The following is a 27,475-nucleotide window of genomic DNA, read 5'->3' as shown; positions in this document are numbered from 1 at the left end:
GTTCAAACCCACCAGCTGCTTTGTGGAAGGAAGATGAGGCAATCTACTTCCGTAAAGATTTACAGCCTTGGAAACCCATTAAGGGTTGCTATGAGTCAGAAACAACTTAATGGCAGTGAGTTTGGTTTTTTGGTTTGATGTCATGGTAAGGAGTTTGAGTTCTATTCAAAGTATGATGAATCACCTTTGAAGGATTTTAAGCAGAAAAGAGACTTACCTGACTTACATGTGTGGTCTTGTACTATTAGTGAGGCTGATTGTCATCTCAAGTACTTAAGAGCCAATTACATTTCATTTTTTAAACTAGTTATACATATTAGCATTTACTTTTTTCTTACAGAGTTGTTGATATTTTCCTTATAATTTATTTCTTAGCGATAGAAGGTTTTTTTATATTATGGAATTATCTGTTTCTAATAAACTACGTATATATGTTTTTACTATTTATGGCATTCTTTTTTTTTAGGAACAGAAATTTATTTTCTCACAGTTTGGGAGGCTAGAAACCTGAATTCAGGGCCTGGGTTTTAGGGGAAGGTCCTTGTCTTTCTCAGCTTCGGTAGCCCTTACACATTCCTTACAATCTTCCTGTGTTGCTGTTAGGAGCCGTGGAGTCAGTTCTGGCTCATAGCGACCCTGTGTACAGCAGAACGAAACGTTGCCCCGTCCTGTGCCATTTCCACAGTCACCACTCTGCTTGAGCCCATTGTTGCAGTGGCCACCATGTCGATCCGTCTCGGGGGTCTTCCTCTCTTTCGCTGACCCTCTTCTTCACCAAGCGTGATGTCCTTCTCCAAGGACTGATCCCTCTTGGTAACACATCCAAAGTACATGACACAATGTCTCACCATCCTGGCTTCTGAGGTGCATTCTGGTGGTACTTCGTCCAAGACAGAATTGTTCGCTCTTCTGACAGTCCATGGAACATTGTTTATGGCATTCTTTTTTTGGAGGGGAGGGAACACTGTTAGATAGGTGGAGATAAGTATTGATTTGGGTGAAGAGAAGGGCAATGTACCAAATGTGAGTGATCAACTTGGTGGCACTGAGGAAGAGGAAGACATAGAGAGGTACATGGGAGGTACACACAACAAAGATGAAACCTTTTGCACATATAGTACTGAGTTGTCAGTGAAGGCAGACACGGGTATACAGGTGGATAGATGGGTAGACAGGCTGAACTGTTAGATATGTCTATATGGCAGGAAATGTACCCAAGGCCTTGTGTAGGGTTGGCAGAGAGTGGTTCTACAAGTGTGTTTGTTCTGTAAGAATTCCCAGGGGTATAATAGAGCTGACAAGGGACAAGGTTGTAGTCACTTCTTGGTCACAGCCAGCTACCCAGAGGGAGTGAGTAGTTGAACCTGTGGGCTCGAGACCATAGTCACAGGGAACATCAAGCTCAATGGGCATAACATATTACACAAAACGTTGTTCTACCTCCTACTTTGGCGAGTAGCAACTAGGATCTTAGAAGTTTGCAAGCTGCCATCTAGATGCAGCGATGGGTCTCTCCTTGTCCAGAGCAAAGAAGAATGAAGAAAACCAAAGATTCACGGAAACAATTAGTCCTTGCAACTGGTACACCATGCAATCCTCAGCCTATATGACCATGAGACCAGAACTAGATAGTGCCCGGCTATCACTGTCAACCACTCAGAGGGGGATCTGTGTAGGAGATCCTGGATAGAGAGGGAGAACAATGCAGAACAAAACGCAAAATCATTTGGAGAAAAAAAGGGGGGACCGGGTTTGCTGCTCTGAAAGAGCCTGGTGAAAAAAAAAAAAAAAAACCCCAAAAATCATTCGGAAAAAAAGGGGGGACCGGGTTTGCTGCTCTGAAAGAGCCTGGTGGAACCACTGAGACTATGGCCACTAGCTGCCCTTCAGGTCTGGAATTGAACCCACACCTGTGGCTTCCAGCCAAACAAAAGACAGGCATATGAGTTGAACATTTACCTAAGTTAGAGACTTTCCTTGGAGAGAACAATCATGGGAGAAAGAAGGACTGTTTATGCATGGGGAGACAGCTCAGGGGGCAGGAGTACATGGAGGGATGGACACAGAGAAGAGGCAACTATCGGGAGGAAGTGGGAGGGGAGCATTGCGTTGGAGTAAATTGTAGTCAATGTCACAAGACAACGTGTGTGTGAACTGCTGTATGGAAAGTGAATTTTCACTGTAAACTTTCAACCAAACCAAAAATAAAAAAGATCCTTCTGAGTGCCCATGGAGAATAGGTTACCTAGAGATGCTACGGCCAGCATGGTGGAACAGGAAGAGCTTGGGCTGCAGACTCAGGAGACTGGGGCCAAGTTTCAGCTGTATGCTTTACTGGCCTTATGACCCCAGTCACATTGCTTCACTGCCCTGGATCAGTTTCTTTACTTTAACATGAAATAGTAGTAATAAGATAATAGTGACATTGATCCTGAGGAGCCAGTGGCTGATGGATATAGAAGTGCTTTGGAATGTGCTGTGCACATGTGTAGACTTAGTGGTGGCCAGGGAACAACAGAAAGATGGTGGAACACGGATGTTGAAAGCACAGACTTTGGAAGGAGTTAACCTGGCTGTGTGATCACTCCTGTGACTCCAGTCTCTAAGCCTCAGTTTCCTTCTTTTTTTTTTTTTTTAACAACTTGATTCAGAGATAATTCACATATCATGAATTCACCCATGTAAAGTATAGAATTGAGTAGCTTTGAGTATATTCAGAGGGCACCCGTCAAGACAGTCTAATTTTAGAACATTCCATCACCCCTAGAAGTACCCTCATATCTTTTTAGCAGTCATACCCATTCCTGCCAACCATGCCCTAGCCCACCAAAGAGCTCAAAGGCTCAATCTGAAAATTGAATGGAATTGGTTTAGGGCATGAATGGTTGGGTACAGGAGGCTGAACAGTTTGATAGGATTCTAGAGGGAGGAAAGGAATGGATCTTGGGTAGCTGAAAGATAAGAGACAAAATGACTTATTCAGAAGAACCAAGACACTGTGATTAAGGTTGTGATGTAATGCGATGTAAGTGCCCCCCATTGTTCCTGCTAAAATCTTCAGAAAAGTATATTGTACTTTTTGCCAAAAGGAGTTGGGTTTGCTTTTAGGGATGGGACAGAGGGCTGAGTCCTACCTCCAGGTAGGTATGAGGCTAGAACAGAGGCTGACCATGCAAGCATCACCTTATCTAGGTGCATGGGAGTAGCAGTGCCCTCTGTGCCACCCCAAAGGATGGAGCAATGTGACACATGAGAGAAGGCTTGCAGCTCAGCACCGGGCATTGTCTGTAGGCAGCACCAGCTGTCAAAGGCCAGCCAGGAGAACCCCTGTGGGTTCTCACACCCATCCTGCCTTCTCTTCCAGAACCCAACGTCTTCCTCATCTTCAGCCATGGACTGCAGGGTTGCCTAGAGGCCCAGGGTGGGCAGGTCAGAGTCACCCCAGCCTGTAATGCCAGTCTTCCTGCCCAGCGCTGGAAGTGGGTCTCCCGAAACCGCCTCTTCAACCTGGGTGCCATGCAGTGTCTGGGCACAGGCTGGCCAGGCACCAACACCACAGCCTCCCTGGGCATGTACGAGTGTGACCGGGAGGCGCTGAACCTTCGCTGGCACTGTCGCACACTGGGTGACCAGCTGTCCTTGCTCCTGGGAGGCCGTGCCACCAACACCTCCAAGACTGGCACCCCTGAGCGAGGCGACCAGACCCGCAGCGGCCAGTGGCACATCTATGGCAGTGACGAGGATCTGTGTGCTCGGCCCTACTATGGTGAGGGGCTGCTTGCAGGAGAGGGATGGTGCCCCGGGGACCAGAGTGGCCGGAACTGAAGCCATGGAAGGACAGGCTCTGGGGAAATGGAGGCTTTGACCCCTTAAAGATTCTTGGAAATCACATTTTTAATTCTAACAGGAAGTGTTCCTGAATAATTAAGAAAATTAACTTCAAAGTATACTTTAATTGAAAAATTAATGTACATTTGTAAAGACTTCAAACAGTTCAAAAGTGTATAGAGTAAAATTAAATGAAAGTTCCCTTTTCCCAGGACCACTCTCCAGAGGAGACCCCAGGGTATGTCCTCATCCCATTTTGTGGGTGGATGGGGATCAGAGTTCCCAGTAAGAGCCCCCCTGTGGTGGGCAGCCTTCATCTGCGGTCCTGTCTGGAAACCACCTTGAGATCTAGGATCAGACTTTGGGAGGAGGGGTACGCAGGCATGGAGGGGGTGGAGCTCCTGGGCTGGGGTGCTGAGCAGGGCTCCTGTTGGCCTCAGCCCCTCTGTGGGAGATTTGGAGACCCTTTAGCCCAGCTGGACTTCAGACATAATAAAGTGCCACCAGGCATTGGGAGAGCCCCTTCTTAGCCCTATGGGATGAGGATGGACCCCCTTCTGTGCTGCTGGCCTGACCTAGGGGCTGAGGGAGCCATGAAGCTACTGTCCGCCATTGACCCTTTCCTTCCTCTCTTGACCGCTGCCTACCCCTTGCTCCCTAGGTTACAGGGGCTTTTTCCTGAGGGGCAAAGGGGTGGGCAGCCTCTGGGGTCCAGATGCCAAGGGCGTGGCTCCCCTTCCCTGCAGAGATCTACACCATCCAGGGGAACTCCCACGGGAAGCCATGTACCATCCCCTTCAAGTACGACAACCAGTGGTTCCACGACTGCACCAGCACAGGCCGCGAGGATGGCCACCTGTGGTGCGCCACCACGCAGGACTACGGCAAGGAGGAGCGCTGGGGCTTCTGCCCAATTAAGAGTGAGAGCAGGGCTGGTGGGCAAGGCAGGGAGGTTCGTGGAGGGAGGCTTGTACTGAGAGGGCCTGGGGGCCAGGACCTGGGGACGGAGTCAGCGTGGGTGGCAGAACTTTCGAGACCAGGATGAGAACCGGCTCCCGCTCCCACCATGGAGCTGCTGGTGTGGGTCTCCGCGCTCCCTGAGGGACCCCCAGGTGGGCCCCGAAGAAGGGGGCTGGGGAGGGACCCATGTCCGGCTATCTTGGTGTCAGGTAATGACTGCGAGACCTTTTGGGACAAGGACCAGCTGACTGACAGCTGTTACCAGTTTAACTTCCAGTCCACGCTGTCGTGGAGGGAGGCCTGGGCCAGCTGCGAGCAGCAGGGGGCGGACCTGCTGAGTATCACGGAGATCCACGAGCAGACTTACATCAATGGTGAGCAGCAGGCAGCCTCCCGGAGCCCCAACCCTGGGGGCAAGGCAAGGCAGCAGGAACCTGAGACCTCTGTGGCCGCCTTTGGAGGGTCCTGAGCCCCTTCGGCTTATGGGAGTCAGGATGCTGATGGTGGGGACAGGGCAAGTTGGAGTGGGTGGGAAGGCTGAGGTGCTGCCCCTTCTCACCGTCCCCCTTTGCTGTCAGGGCTTCTCACGGGTTATAGCTCCACACTCTGGATTGGCCTCAATGACCTGGACACCAGTGGTGGCTGGCAGTGGTCCGACAACTCGCCCCTCAAGTACCTCAACTGGGAGAGCGGTGAGGCGCAGGAGTTGGGGTGCAGGGTGCTGGGGACTGGGAAGACACCTCTATGGGAGCAGCGTTGTGTGTGTGGGGGGGTGTTCTGATACTGACCCACCCCGGCCTGGGCCTGACTAGCCCATGCAGTGCCTTTGTATGAATTAGAAACTGACCCATCTTCCAGGCAGACACGGTTCTGCCCCCAGGCACAGGGCTTGATGAGTGGGCTGGATTTCAGCCTCTACTCATCCTGGAAGTGGACATGTTTGTGCAGCAAGCCCCAGTGGACCCAGCAGCCTGGCCAGGGAGGCAGGGCTGGTACTGGCCTGGCTGCTGGGTGGAGGGTTCAGGACGATAGGGGCCCAGGTTAGACAGCAGGGAAGGGCTCTGTGGTGCCCAGCAAGGGAGGGCCGCAACAGAGGGCTGGGCATCTCTGACTGGCTTAGGCTCTGAGGAAAAGGAGGCAATGGGAATTCTGGGAAAGGCTCACAGGGCCAAGAGGTGAGCGTCTCTTCTGGGGTGCTGGTACCCTGCCCTCCCCACAGACCAGCCAGACAACCCAAGTGATGAGAACTGTGGGGTGATCCGCACTGAGTCCTCAGGTGGCTGGCAGAACCGTGACTGCAGCATCGCGCTGCCCTACGTGTGCAAGAAGAAGCCTAACGCCACTGCAGAACCTACTCCTCCAGGTGAGCCCGCCTCCCCAGGTGAGTTAACATCTGACTTAACATCCTATACCCAGCTGTGTCACAGCAGCAAAAATGCTATGACATAGCTAGGCACAGGATGTTAAGTCAAGTGTTAAGTCAAAAGCCCACCCCGCCAGGTGAGCCCACACCCCTTCAGGTGAGCCCACTCCCAGGTGTGGCCACCTCCCCAGGTGACCCACACCTGAAGGTAAGCCCATACAGCCAGGTAAGCCTAATCTTCCAGGTCAGCCTACCTCCCCAGGAGAGCCCACTCCTCCAGGTGAGTGGGGCTCTGGGTGGCCAGGTGGGAGTGGGGTACACCAGGCCATAGCCACTGCTGCCCCTGCCTCTTCTCTTGCTACCTCCATAGCACAAGGAGACTCTGATCTCTGTTCTTATTTAACGGTTCAGCTAAAGTCTGAACAAGTTGGAATGTGTCATTCATTTGTTCCGAGAACATTTGCTGAGAGCTGTGTTCTGTGGTGGCAGTACTCACCGTGCCTTTGTGGAAGTGTGTCTGCTGGAGGTAACCAACATCTCAAAATACAATTAGAATATCATTTGTGCTATTACAGAAATGTGTGTACTAAGTGATAGTGGTCCTAGGGAAGAAATTGACTAGGCTTCTGAGAGATTTCAGGATGACTTTATGGAAATTCAGGCTTTTCAAGTTGCGTTTAAGTTCAAAAGGCATAAAAAGGTGTGGGAAGAGGACATTCCATGTAGAAGGAACTGCATGTCCAAAACTGTGGGGGCATGGAAGTAGAAAGCAGCGTTAGGGGATGGATGGATTATAGCGTTTTACCACAGTCATGCACTGTAGAATACCCGTTTGGGCAATATCCAACTGCATGTATGTCCATGGTCCCATAAAATTATAATAAACTCAAATTCACTACCATCAAGTCAGATCCGACTCATAGTCATGCCTCCTTGGGTTTCTGAGGCAATATCACTACAGAAGTAGATTGCCCAGTCTTCCTTCTGAGGAGCGGCTGGTGGGTTTGAACCGCCAGCCTTCTGGTTAGGTGTCAAATACCTTAGGCACTATGCCACCAGAGCTCCCAAAGTTAGAATAGAGTTCAGAAATCCCGATTAGAGAATGGGATATATCAGATCGAACTGGATGTAGCAAACCCAAAAACTTCCTGCACAAAACATATGTATCTCATGTCTGTTGTACACAGAGCAATTGTGCTGCCAGGCGTAGAACGGTATGGAAATATATAACCTACAATACGTGTGTCTTGAGAGTCACGATAAATGCCTATGTTACTGGCTTATGTATCGTACTGTACCTAACTTTCTTTTATTTTAATGTGAACTTTCCCTACTTAAAAATAAAAAGTTTACCATGTAACAGTGTACATACACTTCAGCTCGTAGGGAGCAGCATCCAGTCGCATGACTTGCACATCTCAAGTGCTGTAGCATTACCTCTCTGTTTAATTTTCTTTCGAAAATATTACTGTGAAGTGCATCCTGGTTCCCACACACTGCAAAACCAGTACCAGTGATAGCAGCTGCAAGAGGCAAAGGAGAAGTGTCAAATTGGAAGTTTGAATAAACAAAAGTTTATTCAACAGCATGAATGCAGAAAATCAGTGAATGCATTGCGTATGATTTAGGTATGTTCTCACAACATCCCAATCACATAACGTCCTGTTTCTCAGAACGTAATTGTGGACGTTAAGTGACGCGTGGCTGTCCTTAAATTGTGGTCACTCCCAGCCAGCAGCTCAGCACCCCCAACAACTTGTGTTAGAAAGGCAGAATGTCGGCCCACTCCAGACGTCCTGAACGGGAGCCCTGCATTGAACAGGATCCTCAGGTGACTCGTGTTCACCTACAGTGTGAGAAGTGCTGGCTTAGAGAGCAGGGTGAAGAGATGAGGCAGGACCAGCCAGTCCTTGAAGGCTGCCGGGTGAGGTTTGAGCTGCCAGGTAGGCTGGGGGCGTCTTTGCAGGCTTCTAGGCCAGGGAGTGTCTTGCTCACATTAGTGATTCATGGAGATCGCTCTAGGGGCCACATGGAGGGGTGTGGTGCCATGAGCAGGCCACTGCTTTGAGGGCCAGGAGATACTCGGATTCTACTCCTTACCCTACCGCTTCCCAGTGTGTGGGCCTGGGCAGGCAGCTCAGTTTCCGAGACGCAGAGGACTTGCCTGCCCATCCCCTGGTGTGAAGCTGGAGGCTTGGCCTAGCCCAAAGGGGCTCTCAGTGGATGATGGTGGGTGTTAATCAGGTAGATTAGAGGATACTGCAGTATTCTGGGTGGCTGTGGGGATAGTGAAGAGGGGGTTTTTACAAAAGAAATACAGCAAAACCAAACCAAACTTACTGCAGTCGAGTTGGATACCACTCATAGCGACCCCTCCTTGGGGTTTCCGAGGCAGTATTACTATGGAAGTAGATTGCTCAGCCTTCCTTCCAAGGAGTGGCTGGTGGGTTTGAACTGCCAGCCTTCTGGTTAGCAGTCAGCCAGAGCTCCCACAGCAAAACGAGGCAGGGGTTTGGGGTGGGGTGGGGTTGGTGGTGTCCATAAACCCGTAGAAAGTAAAGAAGGCATAGAGCAAAATTTACACTACAGACCATGAAAGTCTTGCCAGAGGTTGACTCAGGACAGCCAGTCACTTCCCCAGTCGCCTAGGAGGTCAGGATCAACGGCTCACATCTGGAGCGTGTCACCTCTAGAGGGCGGGCGGGGGCTGGAGCCAGCACCAATCCCAGATCTTTACAGAAGCTGCCTTCTAAAGGAAGGTGGGCCCACAGAGGGGGCCTGGGTGTGGGCCTGCCTGGCTGGTGCTGTGGCCCCCGGTGGTACTGGCCCCTCACCGAGTGCCCTGACCCCGCCAGTGCGGCTCCCGCGGGAATTGCAGATACAGCTGCTAGGCTGTGGCCCGGGGTTTCCGCCCCCAGCACACCAACTCGTGCGTGAGGCACAGTCTCCGGGCGGTTGTTGGGGCGGCTTCTGCCATCTGGACCTCATCACTCAAGTCCAGTCATTTTCGAAGGCTGGTGCTTTCGGGCCCCGAAGGGGTCGGCATTGCCTGACCTCCCTTCCTCCGAGCGCCCAAAGCAGCCCCCTCGGGTCGGAACACCGCAGTTGTCCTCGGACAGCCTCGAGCTTTAGCTCACTGGCTAAGTAGGGATGATTGACAGCTCCTGAGCCTAGGAGCTGATCCCGCTCAGGCTCTCAGCCCCACCCACTTTGCAGGTCTCTAGGAAACGGTCCGCATGGCCCTTGGAGCAGTCCCAGAAAGGAGTGGATTCCGGAATCTCCAGTCTGGGCTCTGCTTCGAGTGGGCACACGCTCTCCCTCCCGGCCAGCAGAGTCCTGCCCGAGCCTGACATTGTGGGTGGCATGGTGAAGGGCTGTATTCTCTTGCCAAAGCCCAAGTGAGGGCTTGTTTGCCTCAGCTTTTCTGGGACCCTCTTTCCTAGAGCTCCCAGCCACAGGGCAAACAGGAAATGCATGGAAACGGGCTAAGAAGGGCCTGGCCGGTTAGTTTCTCAGCCTTGGGGTGCAGGGAGAGGAATTGGGGGCCCAGGAGGAAATAAGGAGAGGAATCCTGGATGGGAGAAGAGATGACTCACCCGTCCCCACCCCTATGCTTCCCTTAGGGTCAAGATGGCCCGCTTTAGTGTCTCAAGGCGCTGCCGGCCCATTCCCTCAACCAGGACTCCCAGGGCCACACAGAGCCCACAATTAATAAAAGTTACTTGAGTTAATAGTGATTCCATTTATTGAGCTACATGGTCAGCTGAATTTGAATCTTGCAACAGGAAAGCTATTGATAGGAAAGTCAGGCTCTCGAGGCATAGGGAAAGGAGTCGGGGCGCTGAGGCGAGCAAGTCCTCGCTTGGGTTTGGCAGAAGTAAACAGCTTTTGCCAAGGCACTCAGTGTCAGGATGGGGGGATGGACTGTCGGATGCCAGACCCATCTCATTCTGAGAATCTGAGTCACGGGGTCTGTCCTGTCTCCAGTGGAATTTCCTACCACCTCCTGGGCCTCCAGCAGCCCTGTTGTGACCCACAGTTGTTATGTGCCCTCAGGTCGGACCCGACTCATAGCAACCCCTCCTTGGGTTTCTGAGGCGATATCACTACGGCAGTAGACTGCCCCATCAGAGTTTAGGCGATCCCTGTGTTGGACTACAGCTGCCCCTTCTTGGCTGCAGTCTTTTCGGAACTACACTGTCAGGGCTTTCTCCCTCGTAGCTGTTTGGGTTCAATCCCAAGGCTCCTTTCGGCAGCCCTGGAGGGGTTTATCATTTTTTTCAGCATCCCTGAGGCCTGCCCTGGCGGGGAGGGCTGCTCTGGGATAGGTTCTGAAGGAGGTGTCTGGAGGGCCCTGTCCTGTGTGGACACCAGTAGGTGGGTGCGGGGCTGGGTGGCCGCGCCCCTGAGCAGCCGCCTGGCGGGTCTCCGCAGACGCGTGGGCCAACGTGAAGGTGGAGTGCGAGCCGAGCTGGCAGCCCTTCCAGGGCCACTGCTACCGCCTGCAGGCAGAGAAGCGCAGTTGGCAGGAGTCCAAGAAGGCGTGTCTCCGGGGCGGCGGCGACCTGCTCAGCATTCACAGCATGGCCGAGCTGGAGTTCATCACCCAGCAGATCAAACAGGGTGAGGGGCTGCCCGTGCGCGCGCCTGGGCTGAGGCCAGGGGCCCGGGGGCTCTTCCTCCCTCCTCTGCTGTTGGCAGAAGCTCACCCCCTGGCTGTTGCTCTTTCCCCACCCCAACCCCTCTCCCCCCACCCCACACCTCCAGAGGTGGAGGAGCTATGGATCGGCCTCAACGATTTGAAACTGCAGATGAATTTTGAGTGGTCTGACGGGAGCCTGGTGAGCTTTACGCACTGGCACCCCTTTGAGCCCAACAACTTCCGGGACAGCTTGGAGGACTGTGTCACTATCTGGGGACCGGTGAGACTTCCCTCTCCCTCACCCCACCCTCCTGGTGCTCCCCTGGCTGAAGGACATGGCTTAGTGGCAACCCATAACCCCCTCCTCCTCTAGCCTAGATCAGTGTCTTGTCTTTAATAGCCCCCCTCCATTATTCTCTCAGCAGCCCACTTCCCCACTACTCCCTTCCCTTCCACAGGGAGAGATTGCCTGGAATTGAGTCCCTCCTTCACCCCCAACTAGCTGGTCACCTTAGGCAAGTTACTTACCCTTTCTGTGCCTCAGTGGAACACTAATGGTACTGACCTTTCAGGGTTGTTGGGAGGATTAAAGGAGTTAATTCTCACAAAGCCTGAGGACGCTGCCCGGCACACTCTTGGTATTCTGCCAGCTGCTGCTCCTCGCCGGCAGGTGGCATCGGAACACACACTATTGGTGGATATTCAGCTCTTCTGCTAGCCCCTAGCCCCAGACATCCACCCAGCTCAGGGTCCCGTCTTCTTAAGAAATCGTGGGGTCATGACTGTTGGTCACAATTTTGGCTCAAATGCAGTGTGAGTAGATGAAGGACTGACACAGGGCTTCCTGCAGAGTTAGGAGACCCTTTAAAAAGTGGGAAAAAACCAAAGGGACAGATCTCCATCTCAAGGACAGATAAGACGTTCAGCGCTCAGATACCACAAACGTCAGGGCTTGTGGCGACAGGGCCACCCGGCTTAGGGGATTGTGTTAGTTTCCTAATAGTGCTCTAGCAGAAATACCGCAGGTGGGCGGCTTTCTTTAGCAGAACTCATTTTCTCATAGTTCAGGAAGTTAGAAGTCTGCAGTCAGGATACTGGCTCCAGGGGAGGGATCTCGCCTGCCCAATGTGGAGAAAGTTCTTTCTTCTCCGCCTTCCTTGAAGATCTCCTCATGGCATCCCCCATTCCTGACTGCTGCTGCCCCAAGCTGCTCCTTTTTACATCATTCCCACATGTATCAACCAAAAACCACACTCACGCCCCATCTTCTTTCATGGAGGGGCTGGTAGGTTTGAACTGCTGACCTTCTGGTTAGCAGCCAAATGCCGTACCCACGACGTCACCAGAGCTCCTTCGTACACTTACAGGATTTAGGATTTACAACACTTAGTTTGGGGGGCACAAAATTCAATCCATCAAAGGGATACTATTAAAAAATTGAAAACACGTATTGATTGCCTGCGATGCACCAGGCATTCTCTTTGGTCCTGGGGATGTAGACACCTCCACCTTCAGGGTGAAGGCCGGCAGTTGAAACCCAAGGAGGGGTCGCTATGAGCAGGATCCACCTCGACGGCAGTGAGTTTGGTTTGGTTTGGTTTGGCCCTCGGGGTGGAGCTTAAAGGCAGCAAACTGGTGGCTAGGAGACTGGACTTTGAGGAGGACTGAGGTGGATTAGGGGCCGAGACTGAATCCCTCTTCAGCTTCATAGGTTCGGTTCCGGGTATTTAGGGCTCAGCCCCTAGGTGTACAAGTACTAACTGGACACCTTCCAAACTGGGCATCCCATCTGACAGTCCTGCCATGGGTTACTAACACTGTTAGCCAGTCTGTCCTTGATACTGAGCTATATAACACATTTGAAAGGCAATTTGGACAACTTTTACAATGCCTGTCAAAGTTTCAGGGTTTGCACATCATTAGTTCATCCGTGTTCTCTTCCACCCTGTGGGGCTTACAGACTAACAGGCTGTCTGCAATCCCCCTGTCTGGGACACAAACTCAGAATCACACAGCAAGTCACCGGCCAGCCCAGCCCTAGAGACCAAGTTCACTGAGGGCTTGGGAGATTTGGGGATGGGGAGGGCCTGAGACTTCCCAACCTTGTGTCCCTAGGAGGGTCGCTGGAATGACAGTCCCTGTAACCAGTCCTTGCCGTCCATCTGCAAGAAGGCAGGTCAGCTGAGCCAGGGCGCCGCTGAGGAGGATCATGGCTGCCGGAAGGTGAGGGTGTTTCTGGAGCGTCTTCTGGCCTCAGGCTCTGTTCCTGAAGGAGAGATGTGGGGTAGGGGTGGGGGGCTGTTGAGAGGAAGCAGAGCTCCCTACCTCCAGCCCTGAGCCTCCTCTCCCCAGGGAAGCCACTTCCCAGAGGCAGCAGAGAGCAAGGAGGTGGGTGCAGGTGGCCCCCTGAGTCCTGCCCAGTCATTATGCGCCAAGGCTGCTAAGTGGGAGCCCATGCTGTCTGAACACCCTGTCTGCTGTCCCATCTCTGTCTTTCGAGGCACACCACGCCATCTGTTACAGTGTGTGTTACCTGTCTCTGGGAGAAAGAGAGGCAGTTCTGGGTGGGGGTGTGTCTTTGCCTCCTTTTGCTTCTAGCCCCAGGGGGTTCCAGGATGAGGAGGGAATTTGGAAAGGAATGAGGGAATAAACACAGGGCACTGAGTGTATGAGTGAGGGCGTGAGTGTGGGAGCAAGGGGCCGATTTTCCTCCTGCAGCCCTTCCAGGGTCCCCCTTCCTGGGCCCCCAGCCAAGCAAGGGTGTGGATGTGTAAGGGGGGGGAGCTCAGAAAGGACACTTTGTGGTGTTTTGGCGCCTCATGGCTCCTCCTGCTGGTCCCTCATTGCCAGGCAGCCTCTTCATTTGTTTTCCTTTGGAATTAAGTCCCCTACCACACCGCACCCCACCCCACCCATACCCCAATCCCTGCCGGGGGAGGGGCCGGAAATGCCAACAGATGTGACCCCCAGTGAGGGAAGAAGGAGAGAGCCAGCAGGACCTTTCTGAGACGTCTCGGGCGCTAGCATGTTTGCACGGTTGGGGACTAGCCCAGAGGCTGTGGGTCCTGGGGATGTGGTGAGGCAGGAGTCTACTGCCCCACACCAGGAGAGACAGGGAGCTTAGCAGAGCCCCTGCTGGGCGTATGGTGCCTCCCTCAGCACATGCATGCCTGCTGCTTCTGCCCCGACTCCTGTTGGGGGGCTGTGTCTCTCTTTCTCCCTCAACTTCCAGCCTCGTCTTGGGCTGCCAGGCCCACTCCCAGGACCTCCTGAGATGAAGTGTCTGGCCTTGCCTCAGGAGCAGCCTGGGTGCAGGTTCAGGATTCACCTGTACTGTCTTTGTGACCGTGGGCAGGTCACTTGGATTCTCAGACCCTCAGTTCCTCCTCTATAAGGTGGGGTTCTTGGTGTCTGGGAGCAAAGAACCTCTCAGGGAAGGGCTGTGTGGGGTACAACCCCACTGGGCCTTGTGGGCAAGCCAGCTCTCAAGCCCACCCTGTGCCTGTGGTGGTCTCTGCTCTGTACCCTCTCCTGAGGGTTACTTTCCTGGGCCCCTGAAGATTATGCCACTCACCCCAGCTTTCTAGCTCTGGTTCCCCAGCCAGCCGACAATCTCCCCACGGCATCTCTTGGTTTAAATGCCCAAGAAAGGAATCTGATGGGCCACTCATCTTTCTGAGCCTAGTCAGTCACCAACCCCGATCACAGCAGCCACCCTTGGGCCATGCTTCGTGCCCTGGGCTGGTGGATTGTGGATGGAGGTGAGGAGGTGGAGTGTAGGGAATGACCAAGTACAGCATCAAGAACTACTGTCTATGGGGTCAGCACCAGTATCCCTCTGTCCTGTGTCCAAGCCTGTGGTACATTCAGTGATGCCACTGAGTGCCTTCTCCAGCCCCAGATGTTTGGGTGAGGGAGGATAGGCCATCCTCAGATGCCCTTCCTCTTCCTACTCTCTCGAGCCAGGGTTGGACATGGCACAGCCCATCTTGCTACTGGCTGGGAGAGGACCAAGTGACCTACAGTGAGGCCCGGCACCTGTGCACTGACCACAGCTCCCAGCTGGTCACCATCACCAACAGGTACCAGCAGGGGCTGCAGTCTTGGCCAGCTATGTCCATGTCCTGGCCTAATGTAGCCCCTACACCAAAAGGGGTAACATCCTGCCTTCCTGCTCAGAGGGACCTGGAGTCCTCTGAGCTGCAGCTGATTGCAGGGCTTCTCTGTAATACTGTCATCAAGCATCCCAGTGCGGGGCGGGGCCTGGATAGAGGCAGGTATAGGTGGGGGCTGGATACCCAAGAAAGGCAAGGCAGGTTCTCTTCTCACCAGAAGACTTAGGCTGCCATGTGAATCAGCTGCAGGGCCCCCAGGGCTCTATGTTGCCCCGAACAGGTTACCGGCCAGGCACAGCACTCAAGCTCCCGGGGCAGGGCACCTGGCCTACTGAGAACACAACTGGCGTAGGGAGGGGTGGGGCGAGCCCCTAGCCTTAACCAGCCTTCCCGCAGGTTTGAGCAGGCCTTCGTCAGCAGCCTCATTTACAACTGGGAGGGTGAGTACTTCTGGACGGCCCTGCAGGACCTCAACGGCACTGGCTCCTTCCACTGGCTCAGTGGGGACGAGGTCACGTACACCCACTGGAACCGGGACCAGCCTGGTGAGCATCCGCCGCAGAGCTCAGTCAGCTCCCACTGACTTTCTTTGGCGATGCCGGGAGGCTGGGGGTGGACCTGCCAGACCCGAACCAGGACCCAAGGCTTTACAGCCAATTGATGATTTTTGGGAGGTCGTGTACACACAGGCTTTAGAGTGAAACTGCGGGTTTAGAGCCCAACTCTGCTGTTTACTAGCTACGTATCCTTTGAGCCTTCAGTCTCCTCATCCGTCAAGTGAGAAGATGGGTACCTTCCTCAGAGTCAATATGGTTCTGATTACCTAGTGCCACTCTCACGAAATACCACAAGTGGAATGGCTTTAACAAACAGGAGTTTATTCTCTTACAGTTTCAGAAGCTGGAAGTCCTGAGTTTAAAGTGCCAGGCACTAGGGGCTGGGTGAAAGCCGCTCAACCTTGGGCTTCAGCTCTGCCTCCTGCTCCCAGCCCACTGAAGTTAGAGGCTTTTCTTCACTCAGGCAGCTGGTAGCTGCTGAAGCTGACAGACTCAAGGTTGACAAGTAAAAAGGCTCAGTCCCAGTATTACCAAACAACACAGCAGACCACTAACTCAAGTCCAGAAAAAGTCCCAAGATCGATAGGGCATGGCAGGCTGCTGAACAACTCGGCTACATGCAGGGTTCAAGTGTGCCATCAGCTGGAGACCTCCCTCAGAGTTGCTTCTTATGCACTGGAAGCAGCCCATATCCCTGGAGCAGCTACTCAGCTGCTCCAGTGGATTCCACCATGGAGTTGATTACAAGTCTCACAGTGGGGACTTACTACATCCAGCTGCCCAGCCTGTCAGCCAGGCCCAGCCAAGGTGACATAGAACCTTAGCTACCCCAAGACTCAAATGGGTTAATGTCGGTGAAGTGCTTAGAATAGTGAACACTGTACCAGTGCTAGGAGCCTGGTGATGTACTGGTTAAGTGCTTGACTGCTAACTGAAAGGTCACTGATTCGAACCAACCCAGTGGCTCCATAGGAGAAGGACATGACTATCTACTCCAGTAAAGATTACATCCAAGAAAACCCCATAGGGCAGTTCTTACTTTGTCGCATAGCGTTGCTGTGACTGGAAGACACCTAACAACAGTAATATAAGTGCTATTATTATTATCATTATGTCCCACTCATTATCTTTTTCAACCCTTTCGATAAGGCAGATGATGAACCAGGCTCAGAGAGGTTAAGCAACTTGCCTAAGATCACATAGTGAGTAAGCATAGCGCTAGGACTCAAACCTTATCCCTCTGTCTCCATTTCCCCTCCTTGTGCCTGAGCCCAGACCCCCCAAAGTATGCCCCTGCCAAGATGGCCAACAAGGTTCCCAATGCCAGATCCTTGGCAGTGCCCCATGGGGCTATGAGGGAAGACCAGACCGTGAGGGCCCCTCTCCAACAACTTGTTGGGCCTCCCTTCTTCCTCCTTCAGGGTACAGCCGTGGGGGCTGTGTGGCCCTGGCCACAGGCAGCGCCATGGGGCTGTGGGAGGTGAAGAACTGCACCACGTTCCGGGCTCGCTACATATGCCGGCAGAGCCTGGGCACACCAGTGACGCCAGAGCTGCCTGGACCAGACCCCACGCCCAGCCTCACCAGCGCCTGTCCCCAGAGCTGGGCCTCAGACCCCAAACTCAGGCACTGCTATAAGGTAGGGCAGCCTTTTGGTGTGGGGAGCTGGGGGAGGAAGTGCAGAGAGGCAGCCCACCTGGAAGGGTCCTAGTGGGCACCAGCTACCTTTCCCCACACCAGACTGCAGACAGAGTGGCTCTCTGGTGAAACTCTTCGCCAGTGGAGACTGGATGACATGGCCTGGCACAGAATAGATGCTCAGTAACCATCTGAGGAATTGAAGGGACCCAAGAGATTTTCTGCATCACGTTGGGGCCAGGCTGGCTGTCCTGCAGAATCTCATGGGGGAGGTTGATGCAATATGATCTAGGATTTTGGTTCTGGAGGTCACAGGAGAGCCTGGTAATCTGAATTTTTAACCTCTGCACAGCCAGGTCTGAGAGCCATCGATGTGGTCCAGGATCCTGTATTACATGAAAGACCTGAACCCAGGGAGGGGAAGGGACTTGTCCACAGCAGGTTGTGGCTATGTTGGGATCAGAGCCCGGATGTCCTCATGGTTAGGGGGTGGGGCAGAGGCTGGTCCCTGGGACTATTTCCCTGATAGGCACCATTGTCCTCAGCTAACCTGAGTCCCCTAGCCAGTGACGCCCAGTCCCCTCCTGCTGTCATGGGCTGGGCAGCAGGTACCTCCCGGGGAGCTGGGCCAGTGGGCGCGGATGGGACAACTGCACTGTGCCCATGCAGGTATTCAGCTCAGACCGGCTGCAGGACAAGAGGAGCTGGGTCCAGGCCCAGGGGGCCTGCCAGGAACTGGGGGCCCAGCTGCTCAGCCTGGCCAACTATGAGGAGGAGCACTTTGTGGCCAACATGCTCAACAAAATCTTCGGGTACTGAGCCTGTAACGCTGTGGGGATGGGGTGCCTGTGTGTGCAGTTGTGAGTGGGTCTGCGTGTATGGGTGTGGGAGCAGGCACAGCCGGCAGGCTGCTGGTCTGCTGGGAACAGCATGGGGGCAGCATGAAGGCCACGCTCATGAGGCAGGCCTGTGGACTTGGAACGGCCTGTGCATCTGTTTCTAGGGCCAGGCCCATCCCACCCTCCCTCAGGTAGCCATCGTGTTTCCCTGCGGTCTTGGGATGCACGTGGGTCTTCGGAGACGCCCAGTTGCTCCCCAGCAACATCCCCCCTCCAGATTCACAGGTTTTTTCATAAGTTAGCCCCCTCCCTACCCGTCCTTCCCTGGTGCAAAGTCTTCCACCATCTCCTCCAGGTTCAGCGTTTTCCCCATGCCCTCCATCATCCCATAGTGACCCACACTCAGTAAACGGTTTCTTTTCCCCGGACAGGAGGAGCAAGGCTTACATGTGTGTTTGCTCCTGGGGGACCTCTTGGGTCCCATCTCTGCCTGGTGGGGCCAGGGTATCCCGTGGTACATGGCACCTTCATGCCCTCGGCACTGGGGCAAACCCAAAGGGACCTAGGCTTCTTGAGATCTGAGTTCCAGGGCTATCTCCTCCCAGCAAAGGAGCCCTAGTGGTGCAGTGGTTAAGTGCTCGGTGCAGTTTGAACCCACCAGGTATTATTAGTGACCCTCTTTGACAGAGGTCCTTTATTTGCCCAAAGTCACAGAGCCGGTCCGGGGGTGAACCAGGACTTGACTCCAGGTTTATCTGCCTCCAGAGCTCCGGGTCTGCGCCTGGATCAACTTCCTAAACTCCTTAAAGTAAAAGCCGGCAGGGTCTTGCCAGTAAGGAGGTATCTTTCACCCAAGGAAGGCATCTTACCAAGGAAACCAGAGGCTGCCTGCCACTGCTTGAGCCTGGTGCCCAGTCCAACGCTTCCCCATTCTCTCTGGGTGTCTCCTTTTAAAGTGTGTCCAAGAGTGTACTGCTCCGAGTGTGAAGCACAGACGCAGAGGCCTGGGACCTGGGGGCTGCGCGCATCACAGTTACGAGGGGCAGGAGGCGGGTTGGAACCCTGCTCCTCTCATTCTCATCCGTTCTTCCCACCCTGCTGCCCCTTCCCCCGTTGTTGAAGTGAATCAGAGCCCGAGATCCACGAGCAGCACTGGTTCTGGATGGGGCTGAACCGTCGCGACCCCGGAGGCGGGCAGAGCTGGCGCTGGAGCGATGGGCTGGGAGTAAGCAGGCCTGGGGTGGGCGGGGCTTGTGTGGAAGGGGCTGGGTCTGGTGGGGGCGGGGTCTCTGGCTCCAGCTGGCAGGTAAAAGAACAGCGGGCTGGGGGGCAAGAGATAGGTGGACCCCTAGGCCCATTTGGGGCTTGCCAGTTCAGGCTGGACCTCTAGCTCGCCTATTCTAGGGACTGGCATGTGCCTCAGACACCCTTCTATCCCCCTTGCACATATCCCCAGTTCTCTTACCACAATTTCGACCGGAGCCGGCACGACGACGACGACATCCGGAGCTGTGCGGTGCTCGACCTGGCCTCCCTGCAGTGGGTGGCCATGCAGTGCGAGACGCCGCTGGACTGGATCTGCAAGATTCCCAGAGGTGAAGGGAGCGGGGTGCTCGGCGAGGGGACAGGCGAGGCCGGAGGGGCAGCTGTCCAGGGGGCAATCACCATTGCCCTGCAGCATCTCTGTCCACGTTGTTCCCGCAGGCACGGAAGTGCGGGAGCCTGATGTGAGCCCTCAAGGTGAGAGGCCCCTTGCCTGCCCCTACATACACTGCGGCCCAGAGAGGGAGGGGACGTCACCTCCCGAGGCAGAGGAGCTAAGGGTTCTGACCTAGAGAAGGGGATTGAGTTGGCTCCGAACAGGACACCCTCCGCCTTGTCTGCCTCCAGCTGGAAGGAAGGCAGGCCCTGGGCCCCAAGCCTCCTACTGTTGCTGCCTGGGTCCTGCTTGCAGGCCTGTCTCTGGCTTGTCCTGGCCCTACCCTGGCTAGTCCTCTGGCACGGCCCCAGGACCACTGCCCATCTGCACCTCTTCTGCTCCCCAGGCCGGCGGGAGTGGCTGCGCTTCCAGGAGGCAGAGTACAAGTTCTTTGAGCATCACTCCACGTGGGCCCAGGCGCAACGCATCTGCACATGGTTCCAGGCCGAGCTGGCCTCCGTGCACAGCCAGGCAGAGCTGGACTTCCTGGGCCACAACCTACAGAAGGTGCGTGTGCCAGTGAGGCCGAGCCTGCGGTGTCGGGGTAGGCCAGGCCCGGGAGGAGGCCTCAGGGAGGCTCTGCCAACTCTGACCTGCCTGCTGGCTTCTCCAGTTCTCCCGGAACCAAGAGCAGCACTGGTGGATTGGCCTGCACACCTTGGAAAGCAATGGGCGCTTCAGGTAGGACCCCAGCAGGCAGCGGGTGTGAGAGGAGGCACGTGTGCTGATGATCCCCTGCCACCCTGGGCAGGGCAGAGAGAGATGGTAGACACTGGCTTGCATCCAGCTCTGCCCCTGGCCGGGCTCTGACCTGGAGCATGTGACTTAGCCTTTCTGAGCCTCAGTGTGGTCCTCTGAGAATGAGAACAATGCTGTCTGCCTGGTAGTGAGATTAGAAACTGTATGAGGTCCTCCGTGCAGTGTCTGGCACTCACCATGTCAGCCCGTGTTATGTCTGAGATCACTCATCTTCAGCCAGGTGGCTCAAGATGTGGGCAGGCACAGGTGATGCTCCAGGGAGGCCTGTCTTCAGGGCCTAGACACAGGAGGGGCACATCTTGGTCCTTGGAACCCTGCTTGGGGAGCCTCCATCTTCTTTTCTAGTTAAAGACATGAGGGCTCAGGCAGGGCTGGGGTCTAACCTGGAGGTGCCAGGTCCTTGGGCTCATACCCGCACTAAGCCCGGTAGTCTCTGTCCTCAGCCTGTGACTCTTCTCTGCCCCTTTCTCACGGCCTTCATTGCTGCAGACGGGGAGGCCAAGCCCCTCACCAGTGCTAGAGCCATCCCTGCTTGGTGCCATTGCAGGTGGACAGATGGTTCCGTTATCAACTTCATCTCCTGGGCACCTGGCAAACCCCGACCCATCGGCAAGGACAAGAAGTGTGTGTACCTGACAGCCAGCCGAGGTAAGGACAAGGTGGAAAGGGCAGTCAGCCGAGGGAGGGTCCATGGTGCAGGCAGTAAGCCAAGCCTAGCAGGGACTGCGAGGCTAGACCCACAGAGGAGCCCTGCTCTGCTGGGCCCACAACCACAGAAGACTTGAGTTCAGAGCTGAACAAAAGGGGCCAGAGCCCCAGCCCAGTCTCCAGTCTCCAGCCTGTCCTGCCCTGACTACCCTCCCCTTCCGTCTCTGCAGAGGACTGGGGGGACCAGAGGTGTCGGACAGGCGGCTGCGACAGGCCATACCTGTCCTGCCCTGACTACCCTCCCCTTCTGTCTCTGCAGAGGATTGGGGGGACCAGAGGTGTCTGACAGCCTTGCCCTATATCTGCAAGCGCAGCAACCGCACCAGAGAGACACAGCCCCCTGAGCTGCCACCCACAGCCCTGGGGGGCTGCCCCTCCGGCTGGAACCAGTTCCTCAACAAGGTAGGAGGTGGGAAGGGGCACCCAAGGGAGTCAGGGGAGAAGGGATGAACAGAGGAAGGCCAAGCCTTAGGAGTCCTGGCCCTTTGGCAATGTCAGCGTATGCCTCTTTCATGTCCCCACCAACCTCAGCATCTTCTAATCCACCAGGAAGTGAAGTCTTCCAGATAGGTGAGTTTTCTAGATCAGATCTAGATCCAGTTTTGATCAGGAATTATTAGTAAAACAAACTGGAGCATGCAGATTCAAAGTACATGTGTGTACATGTTACATTTTAATGTATTCTACTCTAATCTAAGTACTGCTCTAAAAAACCCCAAGCTCCCTGCCGTTGAGTCGATTCCAGCTCACAGTGACCCCCATTAGGTTTCTGAGGTGGTAAGTCTCTATAGCAGTAGATTGCCCCATCTTCCTTCCAACCTTCTGGTTAGCAGTCAGATGCCTTAGGCACTACGCCTTATACACAAGAACAGAATCAACCCCCATAGAGTTTCCAAGGCTGTAAATCTTTATGGAAATAGATTGCCTCATCTTCTTCCCAAGAGCAGCTGGTGGATTTGAACCGCCGACTTTCTGGTTAGCAGCCAGATGCCTTAGCCACTGTGCCACCAGAGCTTTTTGAATGGCATAGAGGGTGAGCTAAAGATTAACTAAGTTAACCATGTTTTCTGTTATTAATGGCATGAAAAAAATCTTGTTGTGCTCATTCTAAAAGTGCCAAATATAATAATTATTAAATTGAAATACTAACAGAAGCATACACTTGGTTGTTTTTCACCATCTTGGTCTGATGCACTGCATTTCAGGGACTCAAAAGTCTTGTCTGAAGTTAAGATGATATCAGAACATAAATGGGTGGGTGTAGCTTAAAAAGACACCTCAGACAGACAGATAGAATTCCATGGAAAAGTTCATCCAGCACTGGACTTCCTGAGTCGTTCTACCCATTTTTCAGTCCAGTTAAACAAAGATTTGTGCTTTTTAAAAGGCAGCTTTATTGAGATGTAATTCATACACCACACGATTCACCCCAAAGCAGAGGTTTATGTCACAAACTTGGCTAGTAAATTTGTCTTCCATATGCCTCAAGAACTAGTCAGAAGAGCTGCATTTTTATATTTGTATCAAGTGGGATTAAAAAACACTATTTTATTTTTTAATTCATATATTTAGAAAATTCTCTTCCTAGGTATATTGAGTGTGTAGATAGGGAAGTCTGGGGAAGTAAAATCCGCCAGAATGGCTGTATTTCTAAACTTGTTTTCAAAATGTTCTCTCCATAGTGTGAGTTCCTTTATAAAAGCAGCTACTTACCCACCCACGGGCTGACTTCCTATCAGATGTGGTTAGAGCTTCATTGTTTTCACTGAGCAGCTGACAGAGGGAGCCCTGGTGGCCTAAGTGCTGGGCTGGTACAAAGTGATGGTTTGAACTCACCCAGCGGCTCTGCAGGAGAAAGGCATGGTGATCGCTTCTCTAGAGATGACGGCCAAGAAAACCCAATGAGGCGGTTCTGCTCTGTGACACAGGGTCGCTATGAGTCAGAATTAACTCGACAGCACCTAACAACACAGTAACAGCGGCTGACAAAGAGCTCGCTCCAGGGATAAAAGGGTCATCTCACCATTTCCTAGTTTGTGTTGCTGTGGTTAAAGTGCTCAGCAATGAACTGGAAAGTCTTCAGTTTGAACCCACCACTCACTCTGTGGGAGAAAGATGTGGTAGTCCGCTTCTATAAAGATTACAGCCTTGGAAACCCTATGGGACAGTTCTCTGTTCTACAGGGTCTATATGAGTTGGAATCAGCACCAAGTTTATCCCTATTGTAAGAACTAAATTAATTCATGCTAGATAATATAATCCATAATCCCCCTAATACACTGGAGTGAAGCCTCTTACTGTCACGGAACTCCTTCACTTCTTTAGAAAAGTCAAGAGGATGTAATTATAACCTCTTTTATCTAAAAGAAAGAAAGAAAAGCAAGGCATGTGTATTATTAAATCTTTAGAAAAAAACAAAAGAAAATAAAACTCACCCACCGTCTCCAGAGAGCCCCACAATCAGTATTTATTACTCTTCATCTTTTTCCTACATAATTGAGATCATATTCAATAATGCAATTTCATACCCAGCTTTTCTTCCTCAGTATTATATTTTGAGCATTTTCTCTTGTCATTATGCTTTTTCCAAAATCTTTTTCTCATGACTTCTTTCATCTAATTATTAAACTGAATAAACAGGATATATTTTATCGACATAATTGATCCCTTCTTTAAATGCCTCAGAGTTACTGCAGTGGTGCTGCCTACTCTCCTGCCCTGTTTTTTAATAATTTGTTTTCTGTTGTTGAGAATACACACAGCAGAACATGCAGTGGTTCTCCCTCTACAATTCAGTGACATTGATCCTGTTCTTCCAGTTGTGCGACCATCCTTGCCCCTTGTTCCAGTTCTTCTCCCTCATTAGCATAGACTCACTGCACCCCATTCCCTGTCTCACCTTCTGAGTTGCTGCTGTCAGTTTGACCCTGTGCAGCAGGTTTTTAAAAGACCACAAAGCTCAAGGCGGACGTTTATTACCGGTCAAGCTAAACTATTGTTTAAGAAGACTATCAACCAAAACCAAACTTCACTGCCACCGAGTCGGTTCCAACTCACAGTGACTCCCTGTGGGTTTCCAAGGCGGTAAACCTTTACAGAAGTAGATTGTCTAATGCTCCTTCTGCAGAGTGGTTGGTGGGTTTGAACTGCCAACCTTCTGGTTAGCAGTCAAATGCCTAAGGCACTACACCACCAGAGTGCCTTAAGAAGACTGTAGGGGCTAATTTTGGTTGAAGGTTTAAAGCCTCTGAGGCTTTTGAGTGAAGTATGCAAAGCCGTTTGCCCTCCCTTACTGGCCCCAGACACCTTGCTCTGTTAATTCTCTGCCTTCCTTTGCATCCCCACACAGCATTTGAATGTAGGGTGATGGTTCACTGGTAGAATTCTTGCCTTCCATGTGGGGAACCTGGGTTTGATTTCCGGTCATTACGTCTCACGTGCAGCCACCATCCGTCAGTGGAGGCCTGCATGTTGCGAAGATGTTGAACAGGTTTCAGTGGAGTTTCCAGACTAGGATGGACTAGGAAGACCTTGTGATCTACTCCAGGAATCAACCAGTGAAAACCCCATGGATCACAATGTCGGATCCACAACTGATCATGGGGATGGCTCAGGACCAGGCAGCGTTTTACTCTGTTGGGCTTGGGGTCGCGACGGGTTGGTTGCCGACTGGCTGACAGCCAATAACAGCAGCAAAGTGTTTACGGGCCTGCCTCTCCCACGAGCTTTAAGCTCCTGGAGGACAGGGCTCCTGGTGCTTGACATACCACCGGGTCCACTTGCACATGGTAGGGACCCCGGAGGGTTGGCTGGGTTCAACTGAATACTCTCCCTCAGGCCGTTACTTCCTGCTGATGCTGGCGAGATGTCGCTGCACTTAATTTTATGATTAACGTTATCAGTTATTTAAATGGAGCCTCAGAGTGGCTCTGAACTACTTCTGTGAAATCAAACGCGTGAACTTTGTGACAAGCCTCCAAAAACCTTATTTTGAGGTTTACCATTTTCAGCTCACAGTCACTTCTGCATCAGTACAGCTCGTTCTAAATTTGGTCATTAGTCATCATATCTCTCACTTGTAAGCACCTTGTCTGTATCATGTACTCTTATCTTTAAAATTATTCCAAAAGATAGGTTTTTACTCCAGTTTTACAGAACCGAAAGCTCAGGCCAGAAAAGTTAAGTCATAACTGAGATCTGAGACCTCCCCCCCCAACCTCCAGTATCTTTGAGACTAAAATGTACGTATCTGCTTTCTCCCCCATCACACTGCCTCTGAGCAGGAATCACAAGAAACGATTCATTTTCTAAGAAAGAATCTTCTCCTGACCAAAGATTTCCCATCCAGGGTTCCTTTGATCTTCCACAAGTATTGAAAGTAGGAAAAGAGAAACACGAAACAACTGAGTCAGCAGCTCCTGTCTAACAAAGACTCTCCAAAAAGGGAGTATTTCTAGGTGGCACAAAAGGTTAAGTGCTTGACCACATGCCAAAAGACTGGCGGTTTGAACTCACCCAGAAACACCTGGGAAGGCGGGCCTGGCAGTTTGCTTCCAATAGGTCATGGCCTTGAAAACTCTGGAGCAGTTCTACTCTGCACACATGGAGTCACATGGTGGGAACTGACTCAGCGGTAACTGACAACTAGTAACACAGATGATTGCGTGAGGTCAGGGTGTGAGCGCAGGAGGTCAGGGTGTGAGCGCAGATTTCAGACAACACTCAGGGAGGTGTTTAGCAGAAAGTAAAGGGAGACCTTGTTTTCATCTGCCCCGTGTTTGGCCCAGGCACTGTTGTCATAGGTAGTAAGCCTTCACTGGCCAAAGACAGCCTCCCATTTAAAAATTCCCCAAAGCGTGGGAGGGCGTGTGGATCTGCTACACCAGCCTGACGCTGTTGGAGCCTTGCCCAGGTACTCCCAGGCATCCCGGTCCCCAGCTGTTACTCTCCAGGGCCTGCGCTGGGTAGCTGGTTGGTGGCACACAGGGCTGAAGCTGAATGTCACACCTCCCCTCCGCCTTGCAGTGTTTCCGAATCCAGGGCCAAGACCCCCAGGACCGAGTGAAGTGGTCAGAGGCACAGTTCTCATGTGAACAGCAAGAGGCCCAACTGGTCACCATTGCAAACCCCTTAGAGCAAGGTAGGGCCAGCCCATGGGAAGGCCCCAATACCCGATGGCACAACCTTGGAAATGGCTGGAGGAGAGCCAGTTCACCCTGTCACTCATGACTCTTCTTCGGGACTGTAGCCTTCATTACAGCCAGCCTGCCCAATGTGACCTTTGACCTTTGGATTGGCCTTCATGCCTCGCAGAGGGACTTCCAGTGGGTGGAGCAGGGGCCTCTGCTGTATGCCAACTGGGCACCTGGCGAGCCCTCGGGCCCTAGCCCAGCTCCCAGCGGCAACAAACCGGTGAGGGTGTCCCCTCCCCTCTCTGTCGTCCTCACCTTGCCCTGCCTGTTTGCCCTGGGCCTCCCCCTTCCAGCCTCTTGGCTCACAGTGTAGCCTTCTGGAAGCAGTGGCACGGGGTGGGGTGGCTGGTGGGCGCCCCTGAGCAGCTCCTCCCCCCTAGACCAGCTGTGTGGTGGTCCTGCACAGCCCCTCAGCTCCCTTCACCGGGCGCTGGGACGACCGGAGCTGCACGGAGGAGACTCACGGCTTCATCTGCCAGAAGGGCACAGGTACGTGTCCACAGTGGACTGGGCAGCCCCAGCCCTGTGGGCACTGGGCTAGGTGCACTGGGCCGTACCAGGAGGGGATGAGACCCAGGGAGGGAGATGAGGAATCACATCACGAGCTGAGTATCCGCTGAGGAAGCAGCTGGGCTGAAAGGCCAGGGCCCAGAGAGGGCAAGGCAGTGAGCACCAGAGGGTCTCGGGAAGAAGGCTGGGAGGGGTGCTGGCAGACATGGAGGTGCAGGTGGTGCTGAGAGGCCCGCTGTTGGGAAGCTGAGGTTCCCTGTCCTGGCATCTAGAGTCGGTCCAGGGAGTTCCCCTGCCCAGGGTTCCTTGGTTGGGGTAGCTCAAGGCTCCGGCTGTGGTCATCCACTTACTAGTAACAAGAGTGGCAAACACTCATCAGCCTTAATCTGGGGCCAGCACTGTCTCCAGAGACCTGGCCTCTGCCAGATGGCTGTATCCCCGCCCGCACCCCCACCTGGGAACGGGGCGAGGGCGGCAGAGCCCAGCCTGAGCCCTGCCCTCTTCCCTGTAGACCCCTCCCTGAGCCCATCCCCAGCAGCGTCGCCCCCTGCCCCGGGCGCCGAGCTCTCCTACCTCAATGGCACCTTCCGGCTGCTGCAGAAGCCGCTGCGCTGGCACGACGCCCTCCTGCTGTGCGAGAGCCGCAACGCCAGCTTGGCCCGCGT

General features: G+C 53.4%; 1 protein-coding gene across 1 annotated transcript in view; it reads left to right on the top strand.

The window, feature by feature from the left end:
- The first annotated feature begins 3,110 nt into the window (after positions 1-3,110).
- Positions 3,111-27,475, top strand: part of MRC2 (mannose receptor C type 2) — a 30,480-nt gene continuing 6,115 nt past the window's right edge. Inside the window, exons 1-24 of the mRNA XM_007959916.1 lie at positions 3,111-3,140; positions 3,292-3,766; positions 4,575-4,748; positions 4,998-5,162; positions 5,367-5,480; positions 6,008-6,151; positions 10,586-10,774; positions 10,919-11,073; positions 12,909-13,016; positions 14,760-14,875; positions 15,305-15,453; positions 16,887-17,104; positions 17,773-17,915; positions 19,065-19,167; positions 19,399-19,537; positions 19,647-19,682; positions 19,988-20,148; positions 20,255-20,322; positions 20,948-21,048; positions 21,368-21,510; positions 26,134-26,248; positions 26,357-26,520; positions 26,681-26,789; positions 27,322-27,473. Coding sequence (XP_007958107.1) covers positions 3,111-3,140; positions 3,292-3,766; positions 4,575-4,748; positions 4,998-5,162; positions 5,367-5,480; positions 6,008-6,151; positions 10,586-10,774; positions 10,919-11,073; positions 12,909-13,016; positions 14,760-14,875; positions 15,305-15,453; positions 16,887-17,104; positions 17,773-17,915; positions 19,065-19,167; positions 19,399-19,537; positions 19,647-19,682; positions 19,988-20,148; positions 20,255-20,322; positions 20,948-21,048; positions 21,368-21,510; positions 26,134-26,248; positions 26,357-26,520; positions 26,681-26,789; positions 27,322-27,473 — 3,471 coding nt within the window. The remainder of the gene's footprint in view (positions 3,141-3,291; positions 3,767-4,574; positions 4,749-4,997; positions 5,163-5,366; positions 5,481-6,007; positions 6,152-10,585; positions 10,775-10,918; positions 11,074-12,908; positions 13,017-14,759; positions 14,876-15,304; positions 15,454-16,886; positions 17,105-17,772; positions 17,916-19,064; positions 19,168-19,398; positions 19,538-19,646; positions 19,683-19,987; positions 20,149-20,254; positions 20,323-20,947; positions 21,049-21,367; positions 21,511-26,133; positions 26,249-26,356; positions 26,521-26,680; positions 26,790-27,321; positions 27,474-27,475) is intronic.

The sequence above is a fragment of the Orycteropus afer genome, unplaced genomic scaffold (genome assembly GCF_000298275.1).
Source record: "Orycteropus afer afer isolate SDZICR_OR568_19922 unplaced genomic scaffold, OryAfe1.0 scaffold00018, whole genome shotgun sequence".
NCBI classification, from domain to species: Eukaryota; Metazoa; Chordata; class Mammalia; order Tubulidentata; family Orycteropodidae; genus Orycteropus; species Orycteropus afer.
Note: the sequence above shows the minus strand (reverse complement) of the source record. Positions and strands in the feature narration are given on the sequence as shown.